This window comes from Cucumis sativus, chromosome 2, assembly GCF_000004075.3.
Source record: "Cucumis sativus cultivar 9930 chromosome 2, Cucumber_9930_V3, whole genome shotgun sequence".
Taxonomy (NCBI): domain Eukaryota; kingdom Viridiplantae; phylum Streptophyta; class Magnoliopsida; order Cucurbitales; family Cucurbitaceae; genus Cucumis; species Cucumis sativus.
In genome coordinates, this window is record NC_026656.2 from 20,252,859 (window position 1) to 20,280,068 (window position 27,210).

The 27,210-nt window shown below is 34.7% G+C and overlaps 4 protein-coding genes across 7 annotated transcripts; 3 read left to right on the forward strand and 1 right to left on the reverse strand.

Moving 5' to 3' along the window:
* Positions 1-618: 618 nt before the first annotated feature.
* On the forward strand, positions 619-3,884 carry LOC101217770 (ultraviolet-B receptor UVR8). 2 transcript variants are annotated; one of them, XM_004148343.3, is made up of 5 exons: positions 619-928; positions 1,049-1,213; positions 1,731-1,766; positions 1,886-2,010; positions 2,105-3,884. In XM_004148343.3, exons 1-5 carry the CDS (start codon positions 835-837, stop codon positions 3,428-3,430), a joined length of 1,746 nt encoding a protein of 581 aa, XP_004148391.2. In that variant the 5' UTR covers positions 619-834; the 3' UTR covers positions 3,431-3,884. The 2 variants fall into 2 exon arrangements, with proteins under 2 accessions (XP_004148391.2, XP_031737283.1); XM_031881423.1 differs by having other exon boundaries at positions 620-947.
* A 667-nt stretch (positions 3,885-4,551) lies between these two features.
* LOC101217533 (nuclear pore complex protein NUP85) lies at positions 4,552-11,153 on the forward strand. The gene is made up of 18 exons (XM_004148342.3): positions 4,552-5,049; positions 5,210-5,312; positions 5,503-5,613; positions 5,724-5,807; positions 6,443-6,514; positions 6,622-6,678; positions 7,505-7,624; positions 7,718-7,918; positions 8,047-8,157; positions 8,230-8,267; positions 8,359-8,515; positions 8,895-8,996; positions 9,112-9,168; positions 9,302-9,448; positions 9,888-9,958; positions 10,034-10,124; positions 10,269-10,325; positions 10,413-11,153. Exons 1-18 carry the CDS (start codon positions 4,664-4,666, stop codon positions 10,608-10,610), a joined length of 2,163 nt encoding a protein of 720 aa, XP_004148390.1. The 5' UTR covers positions 4,552-4,663; the 3' UTR covers positions 10,611-11,153.
* A 772-nt stretch (positions 11,154-11,925) lies between these two features.
* LOC101217303 (protein unc-13 homolog) lies at positions 11,926-17,140 on the reverse strand. Its single transcript, XM_031880909.1, has 5 exons — positions 16,556-17,140; positions 15,197-16,066; positions 14,158-14,613; positions 13,472-13,658; positions 11,926-13,391 (listed from the first exon to the last, which is right to left on the reverse strand). The coding sequence occupies exons 1-5, from the start codon at positions 17,072-17,074 to the stop codon at positions 12,460-12,462; spliced, it is 2,964 nt and encodes a 987-aa protein (XP_031736769.1). The 5' UTR covers positions 17,075-17,140; the 3' UTR covers positions 11,926-12,459.
* A 4,987-nt stretch (positions 17,141-22,127) lies between these two features.
* Positions 22,128-26,768, forward strand: LOC101217059 (probable transcriptional regulatory protein At2g25830). 3 transcript variants are annotated; one of them, XM_011651432.2, is made up of 8 exons: positions 22,128-22,293; positions 22,390-22,550; positions 22,919-22,980; positions 23,283-23,439; positions 23,521-23,798; positions 23,973-24,093; positions 26,128-26,260; positions 26,533-26,768. In XM_011651432.2, exons 1-7 carry the CDS (start codon positions 22,203-22,205, stop codon positions 26,218-26,220), a joined length of 963 nt encoding a protein of 320 aa, XP_011649734.1. In that variant the 5' UTR covers positions 22,128-22,202; the 3' UTR covers positions 26,221-26,260; positions 26,533-26,768. The 3 variants fall into 3 exon arrangements, with proteins under 3 accessions (XP_011649734.1, XP_004148388.1, XP_031737352.1); XM_004148340.3 differs by having other exon boundaries at positions 26,128-26,661; XM_031881492.1 differs by having other exon boundaries at positions 22,133-22,293; positions 22,887-22,980; positions 26,128-26,661.
* The last annotated feature ends 442 nt before the right edge of the window (positions 26,769-27,210 follow it).

The following is a 27,210-nucleotide window of genomic DNA, read 5'->3' on the forward strand; positions in this document are numbered from 1 at the left end:
AAACTTCATAAACATCTCTCGAATAATAAAATATCATCCCCAAGTATTTCAAAACTTCTTTGCTTTATATCAAATTAATTCAATCGTCAAAAAGTAAATTATAGGGAGAAGAAATGTATAGCAAGTTTAGAGGAATTAATAGGTTGTACCTAAACAAAAATTGATCATACATTATTTCAATTTCCTTTCAAGAGATTTTTAAATATTTTATTTTACCTTTGAGCTTTAGTAGTCAAAATAATAGTACACGTGACAAATGAATGAGATTTTTTAGAAAAAGAACTATTTTATTAACTTACCTACCTAAAATGGAGATGAGAAATGGTATGCGACCATAAGATTATTTGTAGCTTACGATCGAGGTAGATTTTATTTTAATCTTGTAACAATTTCAAGTCAAAATGAAAAAAAAAAAAATGTAACTACAAGAATTTAATTAAAATTTAGCATGAAGTTCATAAAACATATTTGAAAATTAAGATTAAAAAGTGGTATTTTTCGAAATCGCAACAAGGTTATTTTTTAAATATTTAGATAAAAGGGACAATTTTCAAAATTAAGGTGTAAAAAGTGATATGCTTCAAAATTGAGGTAAAAACCGATATTTTTCAAAATTATTGTATGTAAGAGATAGGCTTCTTCTTTCTAAGATCATATCTTCTTGTTTGAAGTTCCGAGTTCAATGATGAACTAGATCAACCAGTTATAGAAGTGAATTTTGTGTTATTCAATCAACCGATCCAATCTTCGTTTTCATCTCGAGCTCAACTTCTGATAGCACCATTAGCAAAGACGCCGTAGCTCTGTGCGTTACGTCCTTTGGTAAGAAAGGCGATGGAGGAGTCCGGAACTCGACCTTCTTCCGGTAAGTTGTCTGGTAAAGTCGTCGCAATTTCCGCCGGTGAAGCTCACACTCTCGTTCTCACAGGTAAGAGAGGACGATGGAGGTAGGGAGAGTTTCTGATTTGTACATTTGTGCATTTCTGTTGTTTCGAAGTTAACGGAGAACGAATCGGAGCTGGTGACGGAGTTTTGGTGTGGCTTGTAGGAGATGGCAGAGTGTATTCATGGGGAAGGGGAATGTTTGGGCGGCTCGGGACGGGTGCGGAATCGGATGAGCTGTTCCCCGTTCGAGTTAAGCTTGGTTCGGGGGAAGAGAATCTCAAAGTTGTGGCGATTGCTGCTGGTTCTTATCATAGCCTCGCTCTTACTGGTTAGTGTGCTTGTTTTTCTTTTCGGATATCAAATGTTGAATTCGATAGAGCTTTCTTTGCACTAACAATTGCCAAATTGTTCGGGTAAATGGAGACGATAGTATTAATTCTTTGCAGTATCTAAATTCTAAATCTAATACACGAGCATCCTATGATTCATTCTCTTGAAATATCCGATGATTTTTTTGTTCCTCGACGAAGAAGCTCGAAAAGTTTGATTCGCGTTCATTTTTAATGGCTTAGAGATATTTGTTCAACTGGTTGAGAACGTGAGCAATGTTATTTAAAGAAGAAACTGAGATAAAACTTTGAAGTAGATCTTTTATGAAATGGAGTGTTGAACTCAACGTACCATTCAAGAAACTAATGGCATAAACCAGAATGAATCTTATAAGTATGACCGAAGTATAATTTAAACTAAAATTTCAACACTTAGCCATGAAGACAGAACACTGAAAAGTATTCCCAGGTGCTACTTTACTGATTTGCAAATTCTCACCCTCAATTTATTCGCAGATGATGGTTCGGTTTGGTGCTGGGGTTACAATATCTGTATCCTTTGAAATGCATTCAGAGGAGAAATTATTAAGCATTCTTACACTATAGCTAGAGAGCATTTCATTTTTCCTTCTTACTGCATATGCCCTTTTTCATCCTTAACTATCATAAAGATGGCCAACTTGGATTTGATGGCGGGAATTCCGCCACCCCCTGCTTGCTGAAGCAGTTCCTTGAGTTGGAACCTCCAGAATCTTTGACAGAAGAATCAGGCTCAAAGAGTAAGGGATCACTAAAGGTCTGTTGGTTGGTTCTTTCCTTGTTTTGATTAATGGATGCTGAACTTTGCTTCTTTGTTTTTGGTTTTGAAGTTTCCATTGCTTCTATATCAGATTTGTGACATCAAAGCTGGGGGGCAGATTTCTTTTGCAATTGACGATCTTGGAGCACTATGGATGTGGGGTAATTGTCCAAAACCAAGCGGTGAGAATGAAGTTGGCTTATCTTATGTTAGCAGCTTCACACCCTCTCCAGTGTGGGAGTTCCATGGCCATACCGTTGTTAAGGTTGCTTGTGGAAATGAGCATATTGTGGCTCTAGTTAGTGTTGGGGAAACCTACAATAAAGCTGAAGACTTAGTTTGCTACTCCTGGGGAGATAATTCTCACGGTCAATTAGGCCTGGGAGATAAAGATAGCAGAGCATGCCCCCAAATTATCGAGACATTTAATGAGGCTTCCCCTTGGGCAGTGTACGAAGTAGCATGCGGGGCATTCCATACTGCTTTACTAAGTCACAGTAAGAGACCATGTGACACCTTAGAAAGTGTGTGTTGGACATTTGGTCTGGGGGAAAACGGACAGCTTGGGCATGGCACCACCCAAAATGAATTCCTTCCTCAGCCTGTAAAAGAGTTGCCACAATCTGTATCTCTGATCTCAGTCGCTTGTGGCCTATTTCATACAAGTGTTGTTTCATCAGGTGGAGATCTGTGGTCTTGGGGAATGGAAAGGGGACTTGGCCTTTGTCCAGATGCTAGTTTTACTGGAACCAACACGGGCGATGCTATATCTCCCCTATCCATCTTCTGTAGTGGCACTGAATCACCAAAATTTTTGGATCCTGTTCAAGTTGCTTGTGGGGCTGCTCATACTGTTATAGTTGCACATGATGGATATAAATTGTGGTCGTGGGGACGAGGAAGAAGCGGGGTTCTTGGTAATGGCAAGGCAGTCGACTGTTTTACTCCCACAGTTGTGTTGTGGCCTCCACTTAATGAGGATTTCGATCAAGAGGAAACTGAAACCAAATGCGAGGAAGATAAAGTTGAAGAAAATAAAACCGAGGAAGATAAAGTTGAAGAAAATAAAATCGAGGAAGTAACCGAAGAAAACAAAAAGCTGTTAATGGCTATGGAGGAAATAAAACTTCTTCTAGATAAATTATCTATCATGGAACGGTATGCAAGCTTTCTTCATGGCTCAATATTTGGAAAACCTTTCCAAGAGGGAGATATCCCACTATCATTGCGAAATTCTGGTTCCTTCGACATTGCTAAGGAATGGGAAAGCATGTTGGAGTCATCAGATCGATCAAATCTTTTAAGGTTGGAGACGGTTTATCAAAATATGCTGGCAAGTATTAAAGACAAGATATTGAAGAAAAGGGTCCAGGAGCTTGTGAAGGAGTTTCTTCAATCAGCAACACCCCCAAATTAGTGTCTCAGACGAACTGTTAATCAGGTATCAAAAAACCGAACATTTTCCAGCTATTCGAATTTTCAAATTTGTCATCGAAGATTATCAGTACTATTATAAATGGAAGGAAATGCATGGAGATGAGGGCCCGCTGAAGCTGAAGCTAAATATTACTGAACAAATATCCTTTTTTGGACCAGAGGTTATGCTTTGTAGAATTGGAATTGCATGTATGTAACAAGTAATAGGAATGCTAAGTTTATTGGACTTATTTTAAGTCAAATAGTTAGTCCTAAATTGTCCCATGTGGCGTTTTAGGTATCTACTTTTTGAGAGATTGGAGTTCAAATTTCTGCCACTAACATTTGTAAAAATCTATTTCATATGGCTCAAATCTACTAAAACACTTTACACGAACTCAACACAACAAATCTACCAATGTAGTGAAAGTAGTTCTTGAAATGTTGATATATAATCAACTTTGTCATACTTTGTCAGGTTAAGTTTCTGAATTGAATGGTGATTTATCATGGTGGTAAAGTAAAAAGTAAAAGGTTTGAATTACAATTTATTTTGATTTCTACTTCTTAACTTGGAGGATGGGTTGTATTTTCCAAAATTCGATGTTGTATTTGTGAGGTAAAATTAATACTTATATTAGAATTTGACAGAACAAACTATTATACAAGGGTAAAAATAATAGTAAAATCCTTGGATGATAATTTATTTAGTATGAATATTCACAACATAATGAAATGTAAAACTACTTGTTATTCTCAAGAGGTATAATATTGTAAAATGATTAAAATATTTTATAATTTAAAATATTCTTTTAAAAATATTATATCAAATTACTTTACTTGTTTATGCTTTCAAATATACCTCTTTTTTTTTTTACTTTTAATATTTTCATTTTAAAATTAATAATTCAAATTTATATAAGTGTTAAAATCACTTTCTTCAATTATTATAAGTTTTGAGGGTCAAATTTTAGCATAGAAAATTTAGAATATAACTATAACTACTAAGCTTGATTTTTGCAATTTGACCTTTTTTTTTTAAAAAAAAAATGAAACAAGAACAATTGGTTTGTTATTTAGACCGGACCGGGAAGTTAAGGTTTAATTAGACCTTACTGTTAAGTTTCCCGCTTTTTTGCCTTTTCTTCTTCGAATCGTCTTCTCCGCTCCCGTAACCCTAGCAGAGCTCTCTCACTCCACTCTACTTCCTTTCTGGTGAGTTAAAGCTGCCGAAATGCCAGGCCCTGCTTCCGATTCTTCTCCCAGCGGTGCACTAGTCTTGTCCTCTTGGGAGGCCCGAGAAGTGGTCTACCCTATCCGGCACGAACTTAAGCCTCCTATAGCTCGATTATCCATTTCCTGGGCCAGAGGCAACTCCTTCCGTGTTTCAATTTTCACGCAGCATCCTGCCAACCATACTTCAGATTCTAATGACGGTGAAGTTGGCGGACAAGTATTGGAGGTGAAGATCAGAAATGGAGACGGAGAAATTAGTGCTGCAGAGTTTCGGAGGATCGCGTACGGTTCAGTCTCCCCCTTTGCGCTTCTTCAGAGTCGGAAACATATGGTTTCGGGATTGTCGAAGATGTCCATGGGTTTACCACGGTTTAATCCGGACGGGTAACTGGGATTTTATTCTTTCAACGAGAACTAGCATACTATTGCTCTGTGAATTGGAATTGGAAAGAGTTCTGCTGATTTGTACTTTTATATTTCAAACGATCTTTGATGCACGTTGAGTCAATCCTTGACTGATTAGAGGGAACTCTTTTGAAAACAGGTGGGAATACTTAGCGGAGTATAGCAAGGACATCAGCTCAGTTATTGGTAATCCGAAGTTAATTCCTAGCTCAGCGATTGAGGACCCGCTGGAAATTTTGAAGGTGAGTTGATATGTTTGGATTTGCATTTTAATTTCGACTTTAATGGCTCTTTCTAGTGATAATGAATGGAAATGTTCGCGTGGGGTAAAGTTTAGTAGTAGTGTCGTTGTTGACATGTAGTTACTGATGGGAAAACTTCCTTTTCTATCATTAGTAATCTTGTTTATTGATATTTTAAGAATCCTTGTAGAAAGTCGAGGAGCCTACTTGTCTGAAAGCTGCATGGGAGCTGATGGATGTGTTTTATGCAGACAAGCAATCTCATTGGTGGCTTAATGAACGCCTTGTTGATTGGTTAGCTGTATTGATCTTCCCATCTTCATCATTATTTTGTTTAGAAACTTTATCGGTAAATTCCCACTAACCGTAATAATTTTCTGATGATAACTCATACTTGTCTTTTCATGGCAGGAATATGATAGTGTTCTCTCAACCACACAATCAACTATCCATTCAAAACTTGTTGATTTTCAAAAAGAACTTAATAACTTACAGGTTCTCCATCATTTGCTGTTTTGAATTTATCTTATTTACCAACGTGTTTGTTCTAGACTTCTAGTTTGGTAGTCTTTTATTCCTATTTCTGTGTTGTATATGTGCTATGGTATACTAATTTTATGAGCCCAAGAATTTAGAGTATTCTTCTCAAAATAATTTAAAGTCTTTGCCAGCTTTTATTTACTAATTTTTTTAACCACTTTAAACAATTTTTACCAATTTTCTCACCTCCATACCTAGCCAACCTCCTTTTCCATGTTAAATCATCAGGTCCAAACAAGCATTATCTTAGTTCTTGTGCACCTTTTTCTGCCATGCATTATTTCTGGTTGTGATTGATAGCCATTTCTGTGAGGATGCTGGCTACTATCTGCGTTGTCGGTGTAGAAGGTGAATGCAACTTCTTTTTGTTGCCATATACAAAGTAGAATTGTCGGGCTCGTTCTCAATATTATTGCTTCTGCTTCAATAAGTTTCATAAATAGTTTTTTTGGTAAAGTTGGCTTTGAATGAGTTATTGTTATTGTTTCCTTACTAGGCAATTGGATTTATGACTTGATATTTGCAAATGTTAGGATCCATTGTTCTTTTTGATCATTGGTGGCCATCCACTATTATTTTTTTATGTCAAGGTAGTTGAGGATAATCCACGCTATTGGGATGTGATTTTATCAGCATTAGCAGTTGGCTGGCAAGAAATTGTGGTAAGTGATTATAGGATTTTCATTTGTGTTCCATTCTTTATACCCATTATCCAGTATATGACATCACCAAGTGCTTTAAAACGATGTAATGCTGGTTCTGCTTGCAGGTGAAAATGTTGCGCTTACATGGATCGTACCAGCTGGATCAGCTTAGCCGTCGGGAGGTTTGTCCAAAATTTTCTGTTGCTCATCAATTGCAAAAGAACTCTAAATATGATGTGTAAATAGCCTTGTTTGAACCTTTGATCTATGAGTTGCTGGTGCATCTTCATTTACATTTTTGTGCATCACAAATACTTGTTATATTATTTCCCTTAAAATATAGTTTACCCGTTACTTAGTGGAGAAGGAAGTCATGAAGAATGAAGTTTTACTGAGCAAACATATACTGGTCAATGGTTACCGGTGTTGGGAATTGGGTATATAGTCTATAGAGTTGTAAAAAATGCAATTATATTTCAACTGTTTGTCCTATAGAAGAACTTCAACCATGGAAGGAAATTTGAGCGAGACTTCCTGGAAAAGGAAAAACGTTCTATGAAGTGGAAGTATATTATCTAATAGGGGAATGTAATTGATGAGTTAAATATGAGAGGAGTGTTGTTAGAACATTTTTTGTTTGGGTGGGTCCTATCCTTTGACAAGATTGTACCGTAAGATTTTGATATGATAAAATTAAAAAATAAGGAGGATATATATGCTCCCCAGTCCCCGATGATTGATGAACTGATCTCTCAAAAGTTGACGAAATTTATCATTTAAGTTCTTGTCCTCGTTAGCCTTTGGCTAGAATTAGGTGGTTATGTTACTTGTACAATGATAATTCAAGTTTTCTTGTATTTTGTCAATTTAGTATCTTTTAATACGAGTAATGTTGTGTCTCTATCTTTTAATACGAGTAATGTTGTGTCTCTATCTTTAAAATAAGAGTAATGTTGTGTCATTTGAAATTTCTTTTTATAACTTTATTCGATATCTTATGAATGACAGACAGAGAATGGCCTGGTAGAGGCAGTGGCTTTTCTTATTTCAGAAATGCCACGCATGCGCCCAGAGTTGGATTCTGGTAAATTTGGTCAATGCTTCAAAACCAAGCCTGATTTTACCAAGGTATGTTTCTATGTTGAATTAAATTTAAAATTTTGCACACTTTGTTATGAAAAGCCTTGATACACAGTCTAGAATATTCATGTTGTTCAATAGGCATGGGAAAAATGGCGGTCGAAAATAACCAAGTTAGACGGCTCTGGGTTTTGGGTTCATTGTACTCATGTTCAGACCAGAAAAGGTTTGCAGAATATGCTTCGGATCATTCTAGGAGATGTTGAAAGCCTCAGTGGTGCAACCTGCAATTGGATGGAGCTGTATATCTCTCAGCTTTTATATGTCAGACCATTTTCGATGGTAATGTTTGTCTGCTTGATACAGACTTCTACTAGTTTTCAATTCCCACTTCTAGAATAACCTACCACACAGTATCTGCGGCCTCCCATTCCTCTTTAAGTTGCTAATATTTAATTTTGTTTAATCAGGGTCTAGAAAGCATGTACAACCTGGCAGAAAAATGTATGCAGTTAAAACCAGCTTCTAATACTGATCGCTTGATGGCACTAATTATTGGAATTCTTGGAGAAAGTCCAGAGGTAAGGAATGTGGAATTTATCTGATCTGATTTTCTATTTATTGACTTGAGGGGCTTATCTGTTGTGGCTCAGATTGTTTTGGCGGAGTGTTCTAGAGGATTTGGCCCCTGGTGAGCTAAAGTAGCCTTATCTTTGGTGCCTATGCCCTAGACATGCATTGGTGCATAGAGTTTAAAGCTTTTTAGTATTACTTATTGGTAGGATGGCTACACATGCTATGGAATTGTTGATTGAAGAGAATGATGAAGCAGAAACTCTTCTACATGAAGAGCGCCATGATCTTGGGGGAGTCAGCATAGAGGAACTTCATCGTCTTGTTTATGCTCAAGTTCTCTGTTCACATGCATTTACTTGGCAGGTTTGTGTTTTTCTCTTTTTTGTGATGGGTTTGTTTTAAAATATTTGGAGAAGGATATTCTGCATGGTTCTACTCATCATATAGACTTTTAATACAATCTTGTTGTATGATTTTTTTCACCTCTCATTGGAGTTGTGTTCCTCTAGCTAGGGAGTTAAATACTTGCAAGGTTTATGTAGCTCGCAGGTTAGAAAGAAGAGGGAGGGAAATAAAAGTTCATTGGGAGTTTTTAGATGTTTAAATTAGATCCTTAACAATTAACATGACCAGAGTTTCGTCGTCTTTGTTCAGCTCTTCATTTATATTTATTTATATAAGGTGGTAAAATTCTTCCCAATGACATCAACTAATCCTCATGTGTCTGATACTTGTGTCTCAGATAGCTCCAATTTACTTAACATCATGCGCAAAGCAGGGCATTGGTTTTTTAGAAACGTTGTTATACAGTCAAGCGGTTCAACATAATGGGGTGCTGCTTAAGGTAATTGGCACATGTTATACTGCAAAAATATTTAGTTGTTCAACCTCTAAAATTTCTTCTGATTTGGCTTCATCTTTTGAATATGAATTTTAACGTGGTTTGGTTCTCCTGGTAGAATTTAGAGATATGTCGTTTATATGAACTCGACAGCCTTAGTTCAAACATTATGAAGGTACGTGTTTTTTCAAGTTTCTACATTTTAGATATAAACTAGGCTAATTTTGTAATGAACACTACAAGTATTTCAGGAGTTCATATTTGTTTACATGCGTGAACATTCTCATAATATATATCTGAATGTTTAGATTGCTGGAGTTTACCATTGGAAGCATGGCAGGAAGGGTTGTGGCGTTTTTTGGCTTAAACAAGCTAGGGATGAAGTTCGTCTTAACAAGATTGCTCAGCAATTGTTTGATTCAGTTGGAAAGTCCATATCTGATGAAAGTTTCAAGGTGACAAACATCTCTAAATCCAGCATTTGCACGATCCCTAGTTAGTGTATTTTGCCTTGCCTTTTAAAAAAGCGTGTCTTTAAGGAAACACTTGTTACATAAGCATGTTTGAAAAATAATTTATTAAACGTTTACACTAAAAGCACTTAAATTATTTGTATTTATTATTAGAATTTTTCAAACCACTTTTGATTATTGAAAATTTTATAAAGGTGCTTTTAATAGTCTGAATCACTCTAACCTAATGTATAAAATATGAAAAAAGCGTCAGACAGGTCGCACACAGCCAACTAGAATACTGTAGATATTTTGTTTAGAGGACCATCTATCATTTTCTGGCATTTCTTGTTAATTTTTTTGTAAGTGTCACCACATGTGAAAAGCATTCCATATTTGTCCAATCAATCACATTCATATTCGCCATTGATCTGTTCTACAGCAATGGGAAGGATTAATCGAATTGTTGGGTTCTGAATCTAAAAATACTGGAGGCCTCGAGTTTCTCCACAAGTACGCTTCGATTCGTTACGTCTCTTTTCTTTCGATTTATTTTATTTTCTCATCTAATCTTTGGTAGATGAATAGGTACAGGGATTTCAAAAAATCGCTGCATCAGGTTCATCAGAAGGGGAAAACCACAGGTGCTGCACAATCTGCAGTAGACTCCCTCATTGCGGTATTACTCGATTTGCCTTTACGTTAACCTTTAATTGAACCATTTCAAGATCATTTTAACATTTTAAAGATAATGGATAGGGTATTAGTGTAAGCACTTACGAGTGGGTTGAGTTGTTTATCAGTCCCTTATTTGACTCTGCAGCTTATGAAGAACCCTTCAACACCTCAGCGCTTTTGGCTACCAATTTTAAATGACTCGGTAATTACATAATTATAATTTTTCACGTTGTTGAGTGGAGTGGTTGTGTTGTTACAATTATAAAATCACACCTTCAACACTCTGCAGTTGAAGCTTATCGATTGGCACGGAGGTCCTCTGCTAAACACTGAGCAGACCAACCTTTTGTTGAATAAACTACAAGAGCTGTCCATGGCGAAGCTTCGACCTGACTTCGTCGAATCTGACTTGCCACCTCTGGCCTTGAGCTCCATCAGATTAGCTCTTGCAAAAAATCTTGGACGTGCTTTTCTCGAGGGGTGTTGACGGCACGGCAACATTAACTACTACTTACTTCCCTGGCTGCGGTTATCTATCACCATCAATAAAATTATGTGATGGTACGTTTCCTGATCAACATGTTTGTAGAAGAGAGGCCTACTTTGCTCATGGCTTCCTCATTTTGTTTATACTGTTGAAGATTTCACTATTTGTTATTAGGGTAATGGATAGTACCGAAGTGTTGATCTTTGTTTTTGGGGAGGAGGTTCATGGGACATGAACATCACCTATGCATTATGTTTGCATTAATGGTTGTTCACTCAGTGGTCAGTTATTTCTACTGTTCGCAAATAGCTTTTTGTATCTCTCTTTTTCTTTAGTTTACATTTTTGTATCTTTTTTCATTGTAAAATTGAAAAATATTCTACTCGGTTTTGTTTGAGTATACACTTTCATATGCAACTAGTCAGTTCGGTTTTGCTGATTTTGGAGCCAACCAAGAACCAAATCAAACGAATTGGTTTTATACAAGGGATCCAAACCAATGTTCGATAAATAAATAAAAAATACCAATGGATTGGTTTATTATTTGTTTGGTTATCAGTTTCTTACACTTCTTTTCTTTCTAAGTTTTTATTGTTGCTTTTCCACTTTGTTTTGAATGAGTTTCATTTGCTAACTTTAAATAGAAAATTGGTCTATTTCTTTCTTTATAAATTGCAATTTAACATTTTTTTGGTACTTTTAAATAATAAAACATGCATGTAATGTAATAGTTAGTCTTTTTTCCTTTCTAAAAAGATATACACATATCATAGTTAGTCTCTAACTACAAACTAAGCCCAATTTGATACTAAAGAACCAAACCAAACCATTTGGATTAGTTTGGTGCTTGGGTTTTTGTATCACTCTTATCTACAATTATGACTTTTTTTTTTCTTAAAAAAAGAATTTTGAACGTCTTTTAAAAAACAACCAAAAGTATTAAAAAGATCAAATGTTTTCAGTTTTTGAAAGACTTTTGTCACTCTAGTTGGATGGTTGCTCGGGGTCTCTTCGCACAATACTCAAAGAAAAAAGAAGAAACTTGTTGAATGGTTCTCAACAACAGCAGTAGATTAAAGATAGAAAAGAGTAAGAAAGAACGGAAAGTAAAAACCCATTCAGCAGTTTCATCATCCTTAAAGATGATAAGATGATATCTTTTGAAAACAACGTTATCCCAATTATTAGTTTCTGAATTCTCAAACACGATTCAGTCATCACTGCGCCCATAGAATAACTTTCATTCACCTTTATTTATGATCAATTCTGCTTTTAACAAAAGTTGGTTTCACCATTTCTTCTGCCAAACAATACACACTCAAACCAATCCAATATTCTCATTCACTTCCCCAATCATATAATAACTGTACATATGAAATATATCGCATCAAAATAAAAGAAAAAGGGTGGTTGTGCTATATATATATATATATAATACACACTAATTCCAGGATAGCGTTAGTAAATAAAAAATAGAATACACAGCCGATAATGATTCTATCTCCTATGACATATAATCATTGTATACCAAACAAAAATGAGAAAGCCCAAAAAAAAAAAGAAAATAAAGAATAATTAACAATCACCTTCCTGAGATTGTTCCTGCCCTAGTGGAGGGATACCCTTCTAAGACAAAAAGCAATTAAATAAATATCTACCAACCTTCTTCCGGAGCTTCATCACTCCCCTCTCCTATATGGTTCGACTTTCCAAAATCCAAAGCAGCAGCAGCAGCAAGAGGAGATGGAAGAATGAATGCCCTTTTAGTTTTTTTCACAAGGGGGATCCTGTAGAGGAGCCAACCATTTTGTGGGGGAGCAAGCATTGATCTCTTCCATTCACCTGGCTATTACAACTTCTTAGGCAAATTGTAAGTTTTTTTTAGAAACTTTGAGGCTGCGTCGTCATTGCGGTAGCACAGAACACGTAGAAGAGTGTTTGGCTCAGTTGGATTCCATTGCCCTGAAGTAGGAGGTAATGGAAGCCTGGATTTTGCAGAAGATCCAAATGTCTCTACTGTCACACGTTTGAACCGGTCTATGATACTTTCTGTATCAGTTCGCAAAAGAGGAATAATGCCTCTCAGTGTGGTTGAGAACTTATCGATCATCTCCAATGGCAAACCGTCACCATTTGCCCAGAATAAATCTTTTAGTAATTTGAAATCATCTTCAATTATTTGAGAATCTTGCCGGGAAAAGGCACGTGAAGGGCCTCCAGCAAGCAAAACAAGCAAGAATCCATCAAAAGAAGCCTTCATTATATCAGTAATAATCCTTGTTCGAACTCTTTCATGCACTGTGTCAGAAATGATGAGCAAATGCCGCTCAAGCTCCTGAAGGAAAGGTTCGATCCTAGAAGATGAGGGCTCCCCTACATATAAACCATCCCATAAAACATGACTTAAATCGTGGAAAACAACTTTGTAAGCAACGGCCTCACTGAGTTGCTGGACTCCTTCCACACAAGCAGCAGGTGCGAGTTCAAACTTCTTCCCCACACTAGAAAAATCTTCTGCATGGGCAGATTCGGAATTCCTAAGATGAGTGACTATTCTTTTCTCTATTACCTCCAACTCCCCTCGAATTCGATGGAATGTGTTTATACGAACACAGATATGAGGCATCCCAAGTGAATTGTCCCCATTCAATGTTGCAACCTGGGAATTTTTCCTTTGAGAATTTGGTAATTTTTCTTTCTTCTTCCCAAAGCCTTGGAACTTTGATCCAATGGTACATCTGGTCAGTGCTGGCATAGTTGGAATATATGTATTTCGTGATCCTGTTAGATCCAGAAAAACAGTGAGTTATAACATAAATAGTAACAACTTACAACAGTAAATTAATGTTTGGAGAAAATACCACAGCCAGATCTTGCTTTCGTCACATAATACTGAAGACATCTATCAAGACCAGCCACCAGATCAGGAAGTAAAGCAGGATGCATGGGTATTGGCAGCTGAAAGTATGCATCCAATGTTTCGTCAATTATTCGAAGAACCTCAACAGCAGATGACGCAAATCCTTGATTTTCTTTTGGATTCCATGCCTTAAATCATGCGAAGAATCAAAGTCACTTCGTCAATAAGAATTATATGACAATTTATTTTAGAAAAAAAGAAAAAGCAGTGGCAAGAACCTAGAAATATAATAAGACCAACTTCCTTCATATCATAGAAAAATTCAACATAGACTAAAATTGTTGCACTTGGAACACACTTTTAGGCTTTAGCAACCAGTGATAACCATGAAAGCGATTATTAATGCAAGCCATGTGAAACCAATCATTGATGGAAGCAACTGGTTCAAGTAAGCATGTCCAATCCCTAAATGCTTTTGGAGAACTAAAAGACAACTTGAAAGTAAAACTGGTGCCTCTAAATTGCATCCACGGATCAGAAAACTGGTACCTTTATCATTTTAATTAGAACCTACTGCTAGACTGTGAAGATCAATAAAATTGAAAATAGTGAAGTGCTATCACAATTTGCATTAACCAGGGGAATTAATAAAATACTACACCAACACATCCAAATTATAGCACGCACCTCTTGTTGCAAATTTCGGTCCACCCATTCCTTCATTCTGTCCAATCTTGTTTTTATCCAAGATTTAACAAGATTGGCAATTGCAGAATCAGCCTCATAAGGAGGCATCTCACGAATTATTGCCTTGCCACCGTCATCACTGTCCACTGAATCTTCAACTGCTATTTGCACTAGATCTTTCTCCAGCTTATCAGCAGCTCTAAGCACTTGTATAGCATCTGGTGTTAACTCTCCAATACCCGAAATAAATTGCTTCAATTCATTTCCATAGCAAACATGAAGAGTGGCTACAGCCACTCCCGCAGCAAATGGATGCCATTTTTTGAGTATCGGACTGAAAACCTCCTTCTCATTAACTGCAAGATCACCAACATCCTTTGCAAGGATGGCTAGTAAGGGAAGAGAATTTGGCCGGCTTTTTGATGCTCTTCTACTTGAATCCGCCTTCTCCATTTTCTACTTGTACAAAAAGAAAACCAGTAGTCAAGTAATAGACTTAAATGTGAGAAAGTTCACCATAACAAAGGATGCGGAAGGCTTCTGAAAGATATGCTAAATATTAAATGGACACAGTCAGTGTTTTCAAAAGCACAGGGAACCCTTAAGGAATAATGATGACACGAAGGAAAACGTGGGTTTTAGTGATGTAGAGACATATGGAAAATGAAATATTATGGAGTGATGACAGAGAAAAAAAAACGAGGTGCTTTGGTGCCTCGCATGCACTAAAACTATTGAAACTATTGACATTTAAAGGTCAAACGACTTTGTAAAATGAAACATCAATGAAAAAGGGTCTTTGTCTCTGCATTAATTTTCAGCCACTTCCATGTCAGGAAAATATAATGCAATGAATGTTTGACACCTAACAATAGATAACATCAGCCTTTTCTTATCCTTTATTCTATTGCAGTAGAAAAGGCCAATTCTATTCCGTAGCAGAGGCCTTAGAGACAACACTGATCAGTACAACGTCTGATGTATCTCATAACCTATACGTCGTAACTTAAAAGGGAATGTCGGAGCAGGTATAACTTGCCTGAGCAAAAGCAGTGCGCAGTGATGATCTAATGTAAGTGTCAATCCTGCTACGTGCAACATCAACCTCACCTTTCCTCCTCCTACGGTACTCATTTGATACATCTTCAACTAAAATTTTGGCTGCTGATACCCCTAAAGATACAATGCCTTGCATGGTATCGATGTTCCCAGAATCGAATGTATCATGATAAGCAAGTAGCCTCTTCTCTGCCCAACCCAGAATTGAGCTCAATGTAGAACTCAAAACCTTGGCATAGTCAGAATCTTTTGAGGTCTTTGCATCTTTAGCAACTTCTGTTAGCTGACTATCAGCACCATGAAGCAAATCCAGTTCAGCTTGGCCAGTAGCAACAAATCTGTGAAATAAAACCCAGGTAAAACAAAGATTGTGCAACATTTGGTTCAACCCCAGCATTCCCCAAGTCTTCTTAATATGCTCCATGAGCTCATCAATTTCTTCAATGATAGATATTTCATCGTTTGCATCAAAACAGGCTTCGAGCAGCATCACATAAAGCTGGAGATTTAGTGGCATCCCATCGGCCCAATGGCATACTTCATTTAGTGATCCATCCAATGATCTGGAAGCAAGAGCCGTAACAGCACTACGAAGAACTTGCATAGACTCATTATTTCTCCCAGTTTCTATGGGCCTGTCTAATGCTGCATGAATTATTTGTTTTAACCGCTGTCCTGTAGCATTTGATTTATCAACGGGAATTTTAGGATGCAAAAGGAGACCGGCTTCTAAAACTTTCAATGTCCGTTTTTGCCAAGCGTCATACTCCTGATGATCTGTAAAATCTGAAGCCTTGAGCTGCTGCATTAGTTCTAGAGGAACTACAACTGACTCGATTCTTCTTCCCACCTGTAACAATTTAAGAAAATACAGATTAGAAAAAGACAAAAATTAAGTATGCATTCAAATTTAACACGTTATGTTTCCAATTGGATGGAGATACTATTCTCGCTGATTGCAAGTTCAAACCTCATGCAAATTCACAAAATTCAAGGTAATCTAGCAACTCTGATCCGGAATTTTAGCTACATTTTCACATGATATGTCTAAACCATCATCATCGACATCACCTACATATCCTCCGCCAAGTTGAATCATATTTTAGCACGTCGCACAAGATCAACAATTACTAGAACTTTAACAAATCCAACATCTTAATCACAAAACAAGGAGTAAAAAAAGAAATATAAAAAATCAGAGAGGCAATGGCTTCCACCAATCCCGATAATACTTTACGTCCAGCAATAGCAAAGTGAAACCACATGGATAAGATAATCAAAACTAATCGAATTTGGCATGAAATGGAAAAAAAAAAAACCAAAAAACAAAAACAAAAACCTGGCCAGCAGAAATTCTAAGGAGCGCTCTCCGGACTCTTGAATCGACAGTCTCAGAAACCCCCATTTGTAACCTCATCAACTCGCCCACAGTCAAAGGACGCTTAGACTTTCCTTGACTGGAGGCGGAGCCAGGACTCTTCTTAGAGCCAGAACCAGGAGATTTAAGGCCCAGTGCCTTTTTAACCTTAGAAGCAGCGGTAGAAGTGAGAGATCGCTGCAATCCAGGAGAGCTCGGAGAGTGGTGATGAGTAGGAGAGTCTGCATGTGAATTGGCAGAAGAAACATACGTGAGATGCTTGCCTGAAGAAGTCCGACAGGCGGCGACGAAGATCTCGAAAGCGGTGAGACGGAGATCGGAATCGGAGAGTTGAGAAGCAAGTTGGCCAAATGGAGAAGGAAGATCGGGAGCGACAATGACAGGGCGGACTGGAGTAATAGAAGGCGGCGGAGACGGCGGCGGAGGAGTGGACTCTCTCTTGGAATGGCCCAGAGTGAGGTCTCGGAAGAGGTGAGCCATGGAGGAGAGGGAGAGGGAGAGGGGAGAAAGAAAGAGAAGAGAGAGAGAGAGCGCGTCGAGAGTGAACAAAGATGGACTAAAAAGTAAAAGAGCGGTATCAATTTTTTTCCCTTTTTTCTTTAATTAATTTTCTAAACAAAAATAAATTAATTAATAATTAGGATTTAATTTGTTGTTATTTGTTAATTAAACCCAAATATTAAGGAATATTTGGAGCACTTAATTGTTTGTTATAATTAAATGGATGTTGTTATTCTTATTATTATAGTTGGTAGATTCTATTACAACCGTATGCAAATTATTTTAATTTTCATACTAAATACACTTTTCTTTCTTCCTTCTCTTGGAATTTTATATATTAATAATTTATCAAAATATTTTTCATTCTACTTTCGTTTTTGGTTGAAAGTATATGTTTTACTTTACATGTCGATGTTAATCGTGAGTTGTTTGAACTAAAGAAGATGGTTAGTTGTATTTTACACACGTATGTAATAAAAAAAAAACTTTCCCCCACTTTAATCACATCCCTTAAGAGTATGAAGTTCCATCTTTGTATATAGTTTTGAAGCATACCTGATCTTTAACCAACTAATTCCTACGTTATGGTTAGAATATTAATGACATTACTTATTAAGGATGAAATTGGATTTGATGATATGTATTAAAAGTGCAAAAAGATGAAGATGAAGAAGCCTAAAATGGAAGCAACTCTACGTTCAATTGAGGTGGGGACCTACTATTGAGCTTGTAAGTTGTCTATAGTTTGGTCGACTCTTGAGTTAGGTTGAGTGTAACCCCAACTGAGCCTAGGACCTCGGTCAAGCTTAGGGTCAAACAACAACTCTTCTAAATTGACTCAATCAATTAGAATATGTATAGCAAGTATAAAGTGTCAAACAAATGTATTGGTTGTTTTGGAAGACTCTTAAAACTATTTGTTGATATCGTGTGAATAACTTGAACATGCAACTTTACGGTTCAATAAATAAAAACTAAGGTTCTCCCCTCGTGATTTATCTATAAATATTACTAAAAAGTAAAAGAAAACTATCAATTTTAAAAAATAAATATATATATATTAGTAATTAGTCGACTAATATGTTAGCTCACAAAATTTATTTCACTAACTGAACTTAAATGCAAATATCAACTTCAATTAATCTGAAGTATGTCTCTACTTAACTATATATAGTCCATAGCTTCTCAAACCTCGACATGTTCCAACATCATTTCATCTCTTTAATTAGCCACATCAGTTATATCAACAACAAACTATACGTGAAAATTAAATTTAAGATTTATTAAAAGTCAAATGATTAACATTGAGCAATGAAGGTAGACAAACTAAAATAATTTCGGTCCCTATACTTCAAAGTATAGCTTGATAAAATACTAATTTTCTCCCTACACTTTGAAGTCTCTTTCGCCTTGATTTCAATATACTTGATGGTTTAGTTTTGATCTACATACGTTCAATAAAATTATAATTTAGTATTTTAAAGACGGTTTGGAGCGAGAATTAAACAAGACTATAACAACATTCATTCAAGATTGAATAAAAACTTAACAAAATAAAATTAAACAATATTGAAAATGAAAGAAACAAATTAAAGAAAAATTGATGATAATATATTGAGAGAAAAAGTCAAATGAGGTTGGGGCTGTCAGGCAAATGGACAGATAGGATAGCTATTTGGAAGCACTGTCCATTTAGCTTTATTAAGTTCTTTTTTGTTTTACATCATCTCCACCCAATTCAGATTAAACTATTATAAAGTTTACAACTATATTATATACATATGATTCTATTTAATAATTTTGTGACAATTTGACTAATCTACACAAATATCTAATTCCACTTGAAATGACACTCACAATCAAACACATGGTTTAACAAATAAAAATAAATAAAACTACAAATTGTTGTCTGTGAGAGTTGTTAAATTTTAGATTGTAATTTTAAGTTTCATATTTAAACATTATTGGCATAATGTCTTTCATGTCTTTATATGATTTTATGACTGCATCTACAGCTCTAACTTAGCGTAGTTCTCATACGTTTTAATAAATATATATAAATATAGCAGAATTTTAGATTTTGTCGATGATAAACATGATAGATTTGTACCGATTTTTATTAATGTCATCAATAAACATTGGTTGAAGATATTTTTTTTTATCATTTTACTATATTTGAAAATAACTCACTTCAAATTATTAACTCTCGACTTATAAAAGTTACATACAAAGCTAAATTAAATAACTCAATAAACTTATAAACTTTTCCATCAAGTTTAGAAAATACATAAATATAGATCCCAAAAGAATCTTAATGTTGAAGTTGTTTTGACAATTAATTCAACCATAAGTAACAAGTTTTCAAAACAATTAACTTTAGGATGCTTTAATCACTCCAAAGAGTAATATTGATTAAGGATGCATAAGTGCTGGTGTGATCTACAAATCAAATTTAAATCCAATAACTTTATAACAATAGGATCAAGTCATTATCTTCAAAATTATCTTTTAAACTCGTATTTTTCTATATGATATTTAGAGTCTACTCGTTTCAATCTAACCTACATAATATATTAAAAAAGGTTACATATCATCTTTTTCTTGCAAGTTAAGATCTGTCCGTCAACTTCTTTAGCTAATTTTAACACATCTACAAACATTTTTGTTTTATTTCATATACTTAAATCCTTTATTTTAAATTTTACCACGATAATTATAAAATAGTCATACATTTGTTTTTAATTTATTTTATTTATGAAATTAATTTTAATTAAATACTAATTATGATTAGTTGAAATATTTAGCCCTCGAATTTAACTCTCTTTTTTTAATTTTATTATTTCATATCTTTTATTTATTTTTCACCTTTCAAATGTTTTATATAAACTATTTCTAATAAATTTAAGTTAAATAAAATTCTAAAAAAATGAATTTTATTAAATTTTGAAAAAAAATTTAAAAAAATTAAATTATTTAAACTTTAAGTGTATAAGAATTTTCTTTTAAAAAGATTAATTCAATGGCAAAGTTGGATTTAAGATTTATTTAAATTAAATTTTAAATCTAAATATTTTACAAAATTATGTTCACACTGTACTTTTTTTTCTTCTCTTTCTTCTTCCTTCTTTTTATATCTTTCATTATAATTTTTGCTCCATGGAAAAATTAAATATTGAATCATTTAAAAAAAGAGAGAAAAAAAAGCATAATATATAGGTAAGAAGAAAAAAAAAAAGAAAAAACAATGATTTATTAAAGGGTGACTATTATTTAAAAGAAGGTTGAAAATTTCATGTCGTATTTAAAGAAATTAAGGTAAATTGTTTTGCGAAAACTATAATGATTTGATAAATTAAATATACAAAATTTGTGTATTGGGGTTAGAATATGATTTTTTTAAAAAAAATTAATAATTTATTTACACGTAACAAATACGTTAAAAAAACTGACGTCGTATTTAAAAAATGGACTAAAAAATATAGGACATTTTGAAGAATTAATTATACAAAATCTATGTATTGGATTTATAATATAAATTTATTTAAAAAATCAATAAATTATTCGCATGTAACAACCACGTAAAAAATGTTGGAAATAGACGTCACATTTCAAGAAATTACTGTAAATTATTTTACGAAAATATGATAATTTGGTAAATTAAATATACAAACATTGTGTTGGATTTAGAATTGGAATTTTTTTATAAAAAAATGTATAGAAAAATAAATTTTATAACACTACCTACATAACTCTCCCCAAACACATTTTATCATAACATTTCCCCCAAACACATTTAATTATAATCACCGCAATAACTCTTCCCTCAAACACATATCATCATAACGGTAACCCTCCATAATCCAGCCTTTCCCCCAAACACACTCTTAGTATCTAAAGTGCTCTAAAGAAACGATGCTTAGAGACAATGGAAGTAAGTAGCTAGGTATATTATGTTCAAAATAATTTTGTAAAAGTACGTTGTTATGCTAAACTATTACGAAATGTAAACATAATCTTACATCGGTTACACGTCGTAATACAATATAATATATATAAAAGAAAAAAAACCATAAGAATTTGTTTAGTTAGTAGGATAGAAGAAATAAATAATTAAAAAATAGTTATGGTGGTTAGAAATGAAGTGAAATTGAAAGAAAAGAAAGAAAGTAAAGAATTCCAAAGTTTTGAGGCTTGAGGTAAGAATTAAAGAAAGAAGAAAAAAGGGTATATGACAGTTGGGCTCATTTTGTCGGCAAATCTCAATTAGAAGCAACAATCATTTTCACTTCTTTTTTAAATTTCATCAACATATATATATAAAGAAAACATATATCCTTTTCATTTATTTTGCTGCTTCTAATTCACGTCTTCAAGTTTCACTTTCCTTTTCTTTTAATTACCATTAATAAATGTGTTGTCTTTCTGATGACACAAACTAAACCTTTCATATTAATATCTAACCACAGATGTTAAAGGTTTTTATTTGTTGATATTTGTTGATAAAATCTGTAACGAAAATGGGTGTAGTTGTAATTAAATTTAACTGATAGGTCAATTGTAATGATTTGCAAATGTAATTGTATTGTGTTTACCTAAAACCATCAAGTTTGTCAAATTTATATTAACGGTTATAGTTTAGGTTAGTAACAATGTTAAAATGAAATATTTTTTTTAAAAAAATGCAATTGTAATCCAAATTGAAATGATGACAATAACAATAAAACGAAACCTTAGATACACCAATCAATCGAATTGGAGCTTTTGTTTACAATCAATCTAAGCATAAGCGTAATCAATAAATGTAAATAAATGAGATTTACCTCTCAAATTACCACGGATTTATTTCCATTACTCTTCGGTAAAGATAGTTTAGAAACACGACGGCATTGGGCTGATTGGTGCAATAAAGGATTAGCCCAAGCCCAAAAGAAAAAGAGTAAGGACCATACAACAACTTAGAATGATACTCCGACATGTCGCTTAGATTTCAAATTCAAACTACACATCGTTTTAGGAGACGAAGCAATATAGGCTTAGCTCAGTGCAAAACTGCAGAGGCCGCCATGTCAAAAGCTTCGCGCTGTGTCAAAGACGAAGTTGCTACAATATGGGTTCGCTCCAAGCATTTGGAGTAATCCTTAAAAGATTCCCCCTAAATTCGATCATTCACAAATCTCCTCGTTTCTTCCATCCTCACAGTCTCTCTCTCCATCTCTCTCTCCTTATCTCTGTACATCTTGAATCAGTGTCCATGGCCCTTTGAATTGATTCCTGAATTTATTTTGTCAATTTAGGTAGTGGGTTGTGTTCTTCATCATCATTGGCTGCCGTAACATCAAGTTCTCCTTTGTGGGCTTTTGATAGTGAGCTGAAAAGTCGTGGTAATCAAGTGCGAAGGATATGGATGTCTCCGGTTTGTATGGGCAGGCGTTCCTGCAAGATTGCTGGCAGGAAGGTACATGCTTTTCAATCTTATCACGATCTTGTTTTTTGGGAGAAAATATTCCATTTGCTCGGTAGAGTAAATGTTATTTGATTTTCGACGATAGTAACATTATTACTTTGATCTCTGGGTAGTCCTGTTATGGTGGTTTTGATGGTTAATGAGCTTAAATATCTCGGACTTTTATTTTTTCTATATTATGAGTTGGTAACACTTCATTTTCTGTTTGATTTTATCTAGTTGGCTTTCTCATGTTGGAGTTTTGACTAATTATGATGTGTCTTTTAGTGATACTTCGAAGTATGTTTGATGATTGTGTATGTTTTGTTGGTGATATTGACCTTATAGATAAGTTTCTTAGCGTGCTTAAATACAAGCAGGGTGCTCAGGATGCAAAGAAGGCAAAGCTTTATGCTAGGATTGGAAAGGAGGTTGTTTCTGCGTAAGTAGCTTCTATTTCTCCTTTGAGGAACGATTTTCATCACGTGTAGAATAGTTCTCTTAGCAGCTATTGACAAATGTTTGGTTATGGCTTTCAATAATAGTTTTGAGCTTGTTAAGCTCTACCATTTTTGATTTCGCGACATCTACAATTTTAGCCAATATGGCAGTAAGAGCCTCTAGGAGCTCGAATTGGCTCTTTTTCATTGCCTCACTCATGACGTTACGTACTGATCTGTATATGTCTTCTTGTAGCACAAATAACGAATTGCTCATATGTACATTTTTTACTTCATGATATAGCTGTAAAAGGGGAGGAACAAACCCCACATCCAATCCCCTTCTGACTACCCTACTTGAGAAAATTAAGGAGCTTGATATTCCGAAAGAAATTTTTGATCGCAACATTAAGAGGGCTTCTGAGAAAGGACAAGAGGCTTACATAGAGAAAACTTACGAGGTTTTCAGTTAGCCAGTGGTATTATCTTCAGACTTTGAGTTCAAAAGAACATATTATTAGCTGTAACACGCATCTCTACAGGTATATGGTTATGGTGGTGCTAGTATGGTTGTTGAGGTCTCAACAGATAAGGTAAATCGCTCAGTGGCAGCTGTTAGAGAAGTATTGAAGGACTATGGTGGAAAGATGGCAGATTCAGGATCTGTTATGTTCAAGTTCAGACGTGCTCGAGTTGTGAATGTTAAGGCCTCTAATGTTGACAAAGACCAGCTTCTCAACATATCTCTAGATGCTGGCGCAGAAGATGTTATTGAACCTCCCGAATATGAAGATGATACAGAAGAAGATAAGTCGGAAAGGTAGTATCTCCACACATTATCAATAGCCTTGTTTGATTCTTTAATACACGGTGGTTTGGTTGTTGATATGGCTGTAGTAGTAACGGAACACTATACACCTTATGGAAAATCTTTCTTTGTATATTCAATTTGATAGTTATTTTGACAGAAAGTTTATCTCTGTTTTTGTTGTAGATATTACAAAATTGTGACTTCCACGGAGAACTACTCAGGAATACTATCCAAGTTACGTGAAGAAAACATAAAGTTTGAAACTGACGGTGGTTCTGAGCTACTTCCTATGAGCTCTATTGAGGTACGTATTGTAACGTGTGTATGCCTTGTTGCATAACTTTGAATTGCTTCAAGTTTTTTCTTCTTCTCAATTTACACCTTGTTGGAAGGTTTAATACTTTAAAATTGCAAATTTCAACTTGAAACAAATTATTAGATTAGAAGGTAACAAAGGCTTAAATTAGTCCTTCATTCAATTATTTGTAACTTTTGATAAAGGTTTCGGAGCACAAAATTTAGATTTTGTGTGCATTTGCATGATACTTCAATCATAGGGGCATTAATGATAATTGGATTGTTGCTTGTGTTTTTTTTTAAGAATAATAATAACAAAAGAAATTTACAGTTTACACTTCATGGCAAAATTGTGTGTAGTGGGTTTTAGTGATAAAGTTTGTAAATATTTTGTTGTTTTTGACAACTCCTCTTGTTGATTATTTTTTTTCCTATAAAAAACAAATTATTTCATTAACTAGTAAATAAAATTATAAAAAATGGAGGATCGTATGTATACGAAGATTACCAGAAAAAAAAAAAAAAACAATGGGGTAGAAGAGAAGTAAGGCTATGATTACAGAACGGTGGAGACAATTTACCCCAATATTAGAGCTATAAAGCAGTGGAATCAATAGAAAATTTAATGCCCTGTTCTTGTTTTCTCAGATAAAAAAGTTCTACCAGTCTAAAAATAAGCACAAATAACATTAAACTATAATATCTTTTTTCTCGTTCTTGAAAGGATGGCTGGTGAAATTGAGAGACTGAGAGATAAGAGGAAAAAAATATCCCCGGCAGAGCTATGCCAATGGAAAACATTAATGTTAAAATTCCAAAAAGCTGTAGTGAGCATAGATGCAAGTGACGAAGATGTGAATGGTAGTCTGTTAAGTGAAGCCTCTTTACAAACAACACAACGGTTAGGGGAGATAGGAATCCAGGGGATCTTCGTTGGAGCTTGTCATAGGTGTTTAAAAGCGACTGGATACCTGTCCTTCCAAATAGATTGATACAACTTCATTTATCCTCTTCCAAAAACTGCATGATATCAAATTTTTTGGTTGCATCTGAGAATCTCGTGTCTTTTTCTTTTGGGTTTCGTCGTAATTTGACCAATAGGGAACAACAAGGATCACGCCTCTTCTTTCTTTGGTTGAGGGGTATAGCTTTAGGGAGGGAAGTATTATATAATTTGAATAACCTTCAAATGGCTTAAAACATACTCTTTATTGAGTACTAACTTTAGATCCTTCTAGGTTACGATAGCTTCAGATCAAACATCATTATCCTGTGGTAGGATGTACAGGAATAGATCTTAGTTTTTAGTTATCTTCCTCTGCTTCGATACGCCTTGAAAAGGTATACAGAAAGAAACGGAGGAGTGTGGGGGCCTCAACCAAGACAAGAATATCAAAAGATTGTTCTATCAGTAAAGTCTACTTAAGAATGGAAAGATTGGCTCAATAATTACTATTGACCTGCTAAGGTAGCTAAAGCCAATTGAGTGCTATTTCATAGAGTTCAATTTGCCTAGAGATAAGAAAGATAAACTAGCGCTGATCATCTCTTTATTTAATAGAAGAGAAAAATGTAGTGTAAGAAAGGAAGTGTGGCATTTCTTCTAAAAGAAAAAAAAGATAGACTCCCAATGACCCATTGGTGTATTACAAGACAGATCTTGAATTTGACATAAGAGAAGATAGACTATAGTTGCTAAAAGGAAGTTTAGCTACACCAACTTTCTATGAGAAAACTTCACATCTATTATGATAAGGTATTGATCTAGAGTAACGTTAGTATGGAAAAAGGCTTCAACTATTCGATAGGAATCAATTTGGGCGAGTTTTTAAAACTACAAAAGTCAAGTTTTGAAAATTAAGTTCAAAATGTCAAAACCCAATCCAGTTTCCTTTTTTTCTTTTTTTTTTTTGGTGCATGTATGTGTGCGCTCAAGGGGTCCTCTAATTTGTTAATGCACTAAAAATCTTCTACTTCAAAATAAACGCTTTTTCAGTAAGGTTTCAGTGTTCTGCCAAGTTGTGACATTATTGATTTTCAGGTGGATGATGAAGCTATGGACTTGAATAAAGAACTAATGGACAAGTTGCTTGAACTCGATGATGTTGATGCAGTTTATACTGATCAAAAGTGAATATTTCTTCTTCTGTAATATCTGATCAACATTGAGAGAGGTAATTTTCTCTCCCATATGTTGGATTTCTGGTTATGATCTTAATTTCGTCCCGTCGCCTCAAAACTCGAAAGCTGATAGATCTTACTGAGATGAGAGATTTTTTTAAATTTTGTAAGGGTTATTTATGAACATTCTTTACTACATTTTGTGGGTGAGATTCTCTATTTCCTTTCTAGTCTCAAGACTTAAAAAATCATTGTAGAATAATACTCATACAAGAGTGATTTCAATGCCAATTATTCAAAATTTATCTTTTCACAATTGTGATAGGGACTGGGGGACTGGGGGAAGATTCTTGTTGTAGCAACTCATTGCAAGTATAATTCAAGGATTGCTTCTTCTTGATACTATTGGAAAATGATCTTGCTCCACAAGTGTAATAATCATGGTTGTACATCATCATTGATTGTTTGAATAAATCACGCACTCACAACATTTAACGTCAGAAAAGTTGTATGATATATATATTATATGATCCTCACGACTTAAGCTTACTATTTCTAGTGCATGTGAAATTATTGCTCTCTTTTACTCTTTGGCGAATCTATGGTGGTGAACTAAGTTTAGCCATACTTAGGTGCATCCCTGGGGCGAACCCTTTTTTTTTTTCTCGTTCATTCTAACCATGGAACAAAAAAAAATTTAAGAAGAAAGGAGAAAAAAATGACAAAATAAGGTTAGACAACTGGGAGGGTTGGAAAAAGATGGGTGCAGATATATATTTTTCCATTTACAATTTGAAAAATACAGATGCTTTCCCATCTCTCCTCCCAAGGTATAAATATTCAAGATTCTTGACCTGGAACTAATTCCTAGTCAACATTATTCTTTTCTAAAATCCAATCATTATATGAGATTCATACTGATTGGACTAATAAGGAGTCACATGTGGGAAATCTCTAGACACACAGAACTTTCCTTTTTGGAACTGTTTTTAGGAATAACTTC

What these genes read in the sequence shown, in the direction of transcription:
- LOC101217533 (XM_004148342.3), top strand. Translation starts at nt 4,664, where the DNA reads ATGCCAGGCCCTGCTTCCGATTCTTCTCCCAGCGGTGCACTAGTCTTG. An exon ending in GCCTTGTTGATTGGTTAGCT is followed by an intron (nt 5,614 to 5,723) that starts GTATTGATCTTC and finishes TTTTCATGGCAG; the next exon opens with GAATATGATAGTGTTCTCTC. An exon ending in TCTAGAGGATTTGGCCCCTG is followed by an intron (nt 8,268 to 8,358) that starts GTGAGCTAAAGT and finishes ACTTATTGGTAG; the next exon opens with GATGGCTACACATGCTATGG.
- LOC101217770 (XM_004148343.3), top strand. Translation starts at nt 835, where the DNA reads ATGGAGGAGTCCGGAACTCGACCTTCTTCCGGTAAGTTGTCTGGTAAA. An exon ending in TCATAGCCTCGCTCTTACTG is followed by an intron (nt 1,214 to 1,730) that starts GTTAGTGTGCTT and finishes ATTTATTCGCAG; the next exon opens with ATGATGGTTCGGTTTGGTGC. An exon ending in GTGCTGGGGTTACAATATCT is followed by an intron (nt 1,767 to 1,885) that starts GTATCCTTTGAA and finishes ACTATCATAAAG; the next exon opens with ATGGCCAACTTGGATTTGAT.
- LOC101217303 (XM_031880909.1), bottom strand. Translation starts at nt 17,074, where the DNA reads ATGGCTCACCTCTTCCGAGACCTCACTCTGGGCCATTCCAAGAGAGAG. An exon ending in TGCGCACTGCTTTTGCTCAG is followed by an intron (nt 14,614 to 15,196) that starts GCAAGTTATACC and finishes TTGTACAAGTAG; the next exon opens with AAAATGGAGAAGGCGGATTC. An exon ending in ACCGAAATTTGCAACAAGAG is followed by an intron (nt 13,659 to 14,157) that starts GTGCGTGCTATA and finishes GCATGATTTAAG; the next exon opens with GCATGGAATCCAAAAGAAAA.
- LOC101217059 (XM_011651432.2), top strand. Translation starts at nt 22,203, where the DNA reads ATGGGTTCGCTCCAAGCATTTGGAGTAATCCTTAAAAGATTCCCCCTA. An exon ending in TCGTTTCTTCCATCCTCACA is followed by an intron (nt 22,294 to 22,389) that starts GTCTCTCTCTCC and finishes TTGTCAATTTAG; the next exon opens with GTAGTGGGTTGTGTTCTTCA. An exon ending in GAAGAAGATAAGTCGGAAAG is followed by an intron (nt 23,799 to 23,972) that starts GTAGTATCTCCA and finishes TTTTTGTTGTAG; the next exon opens with ATATTACAAAATTGTGACTT.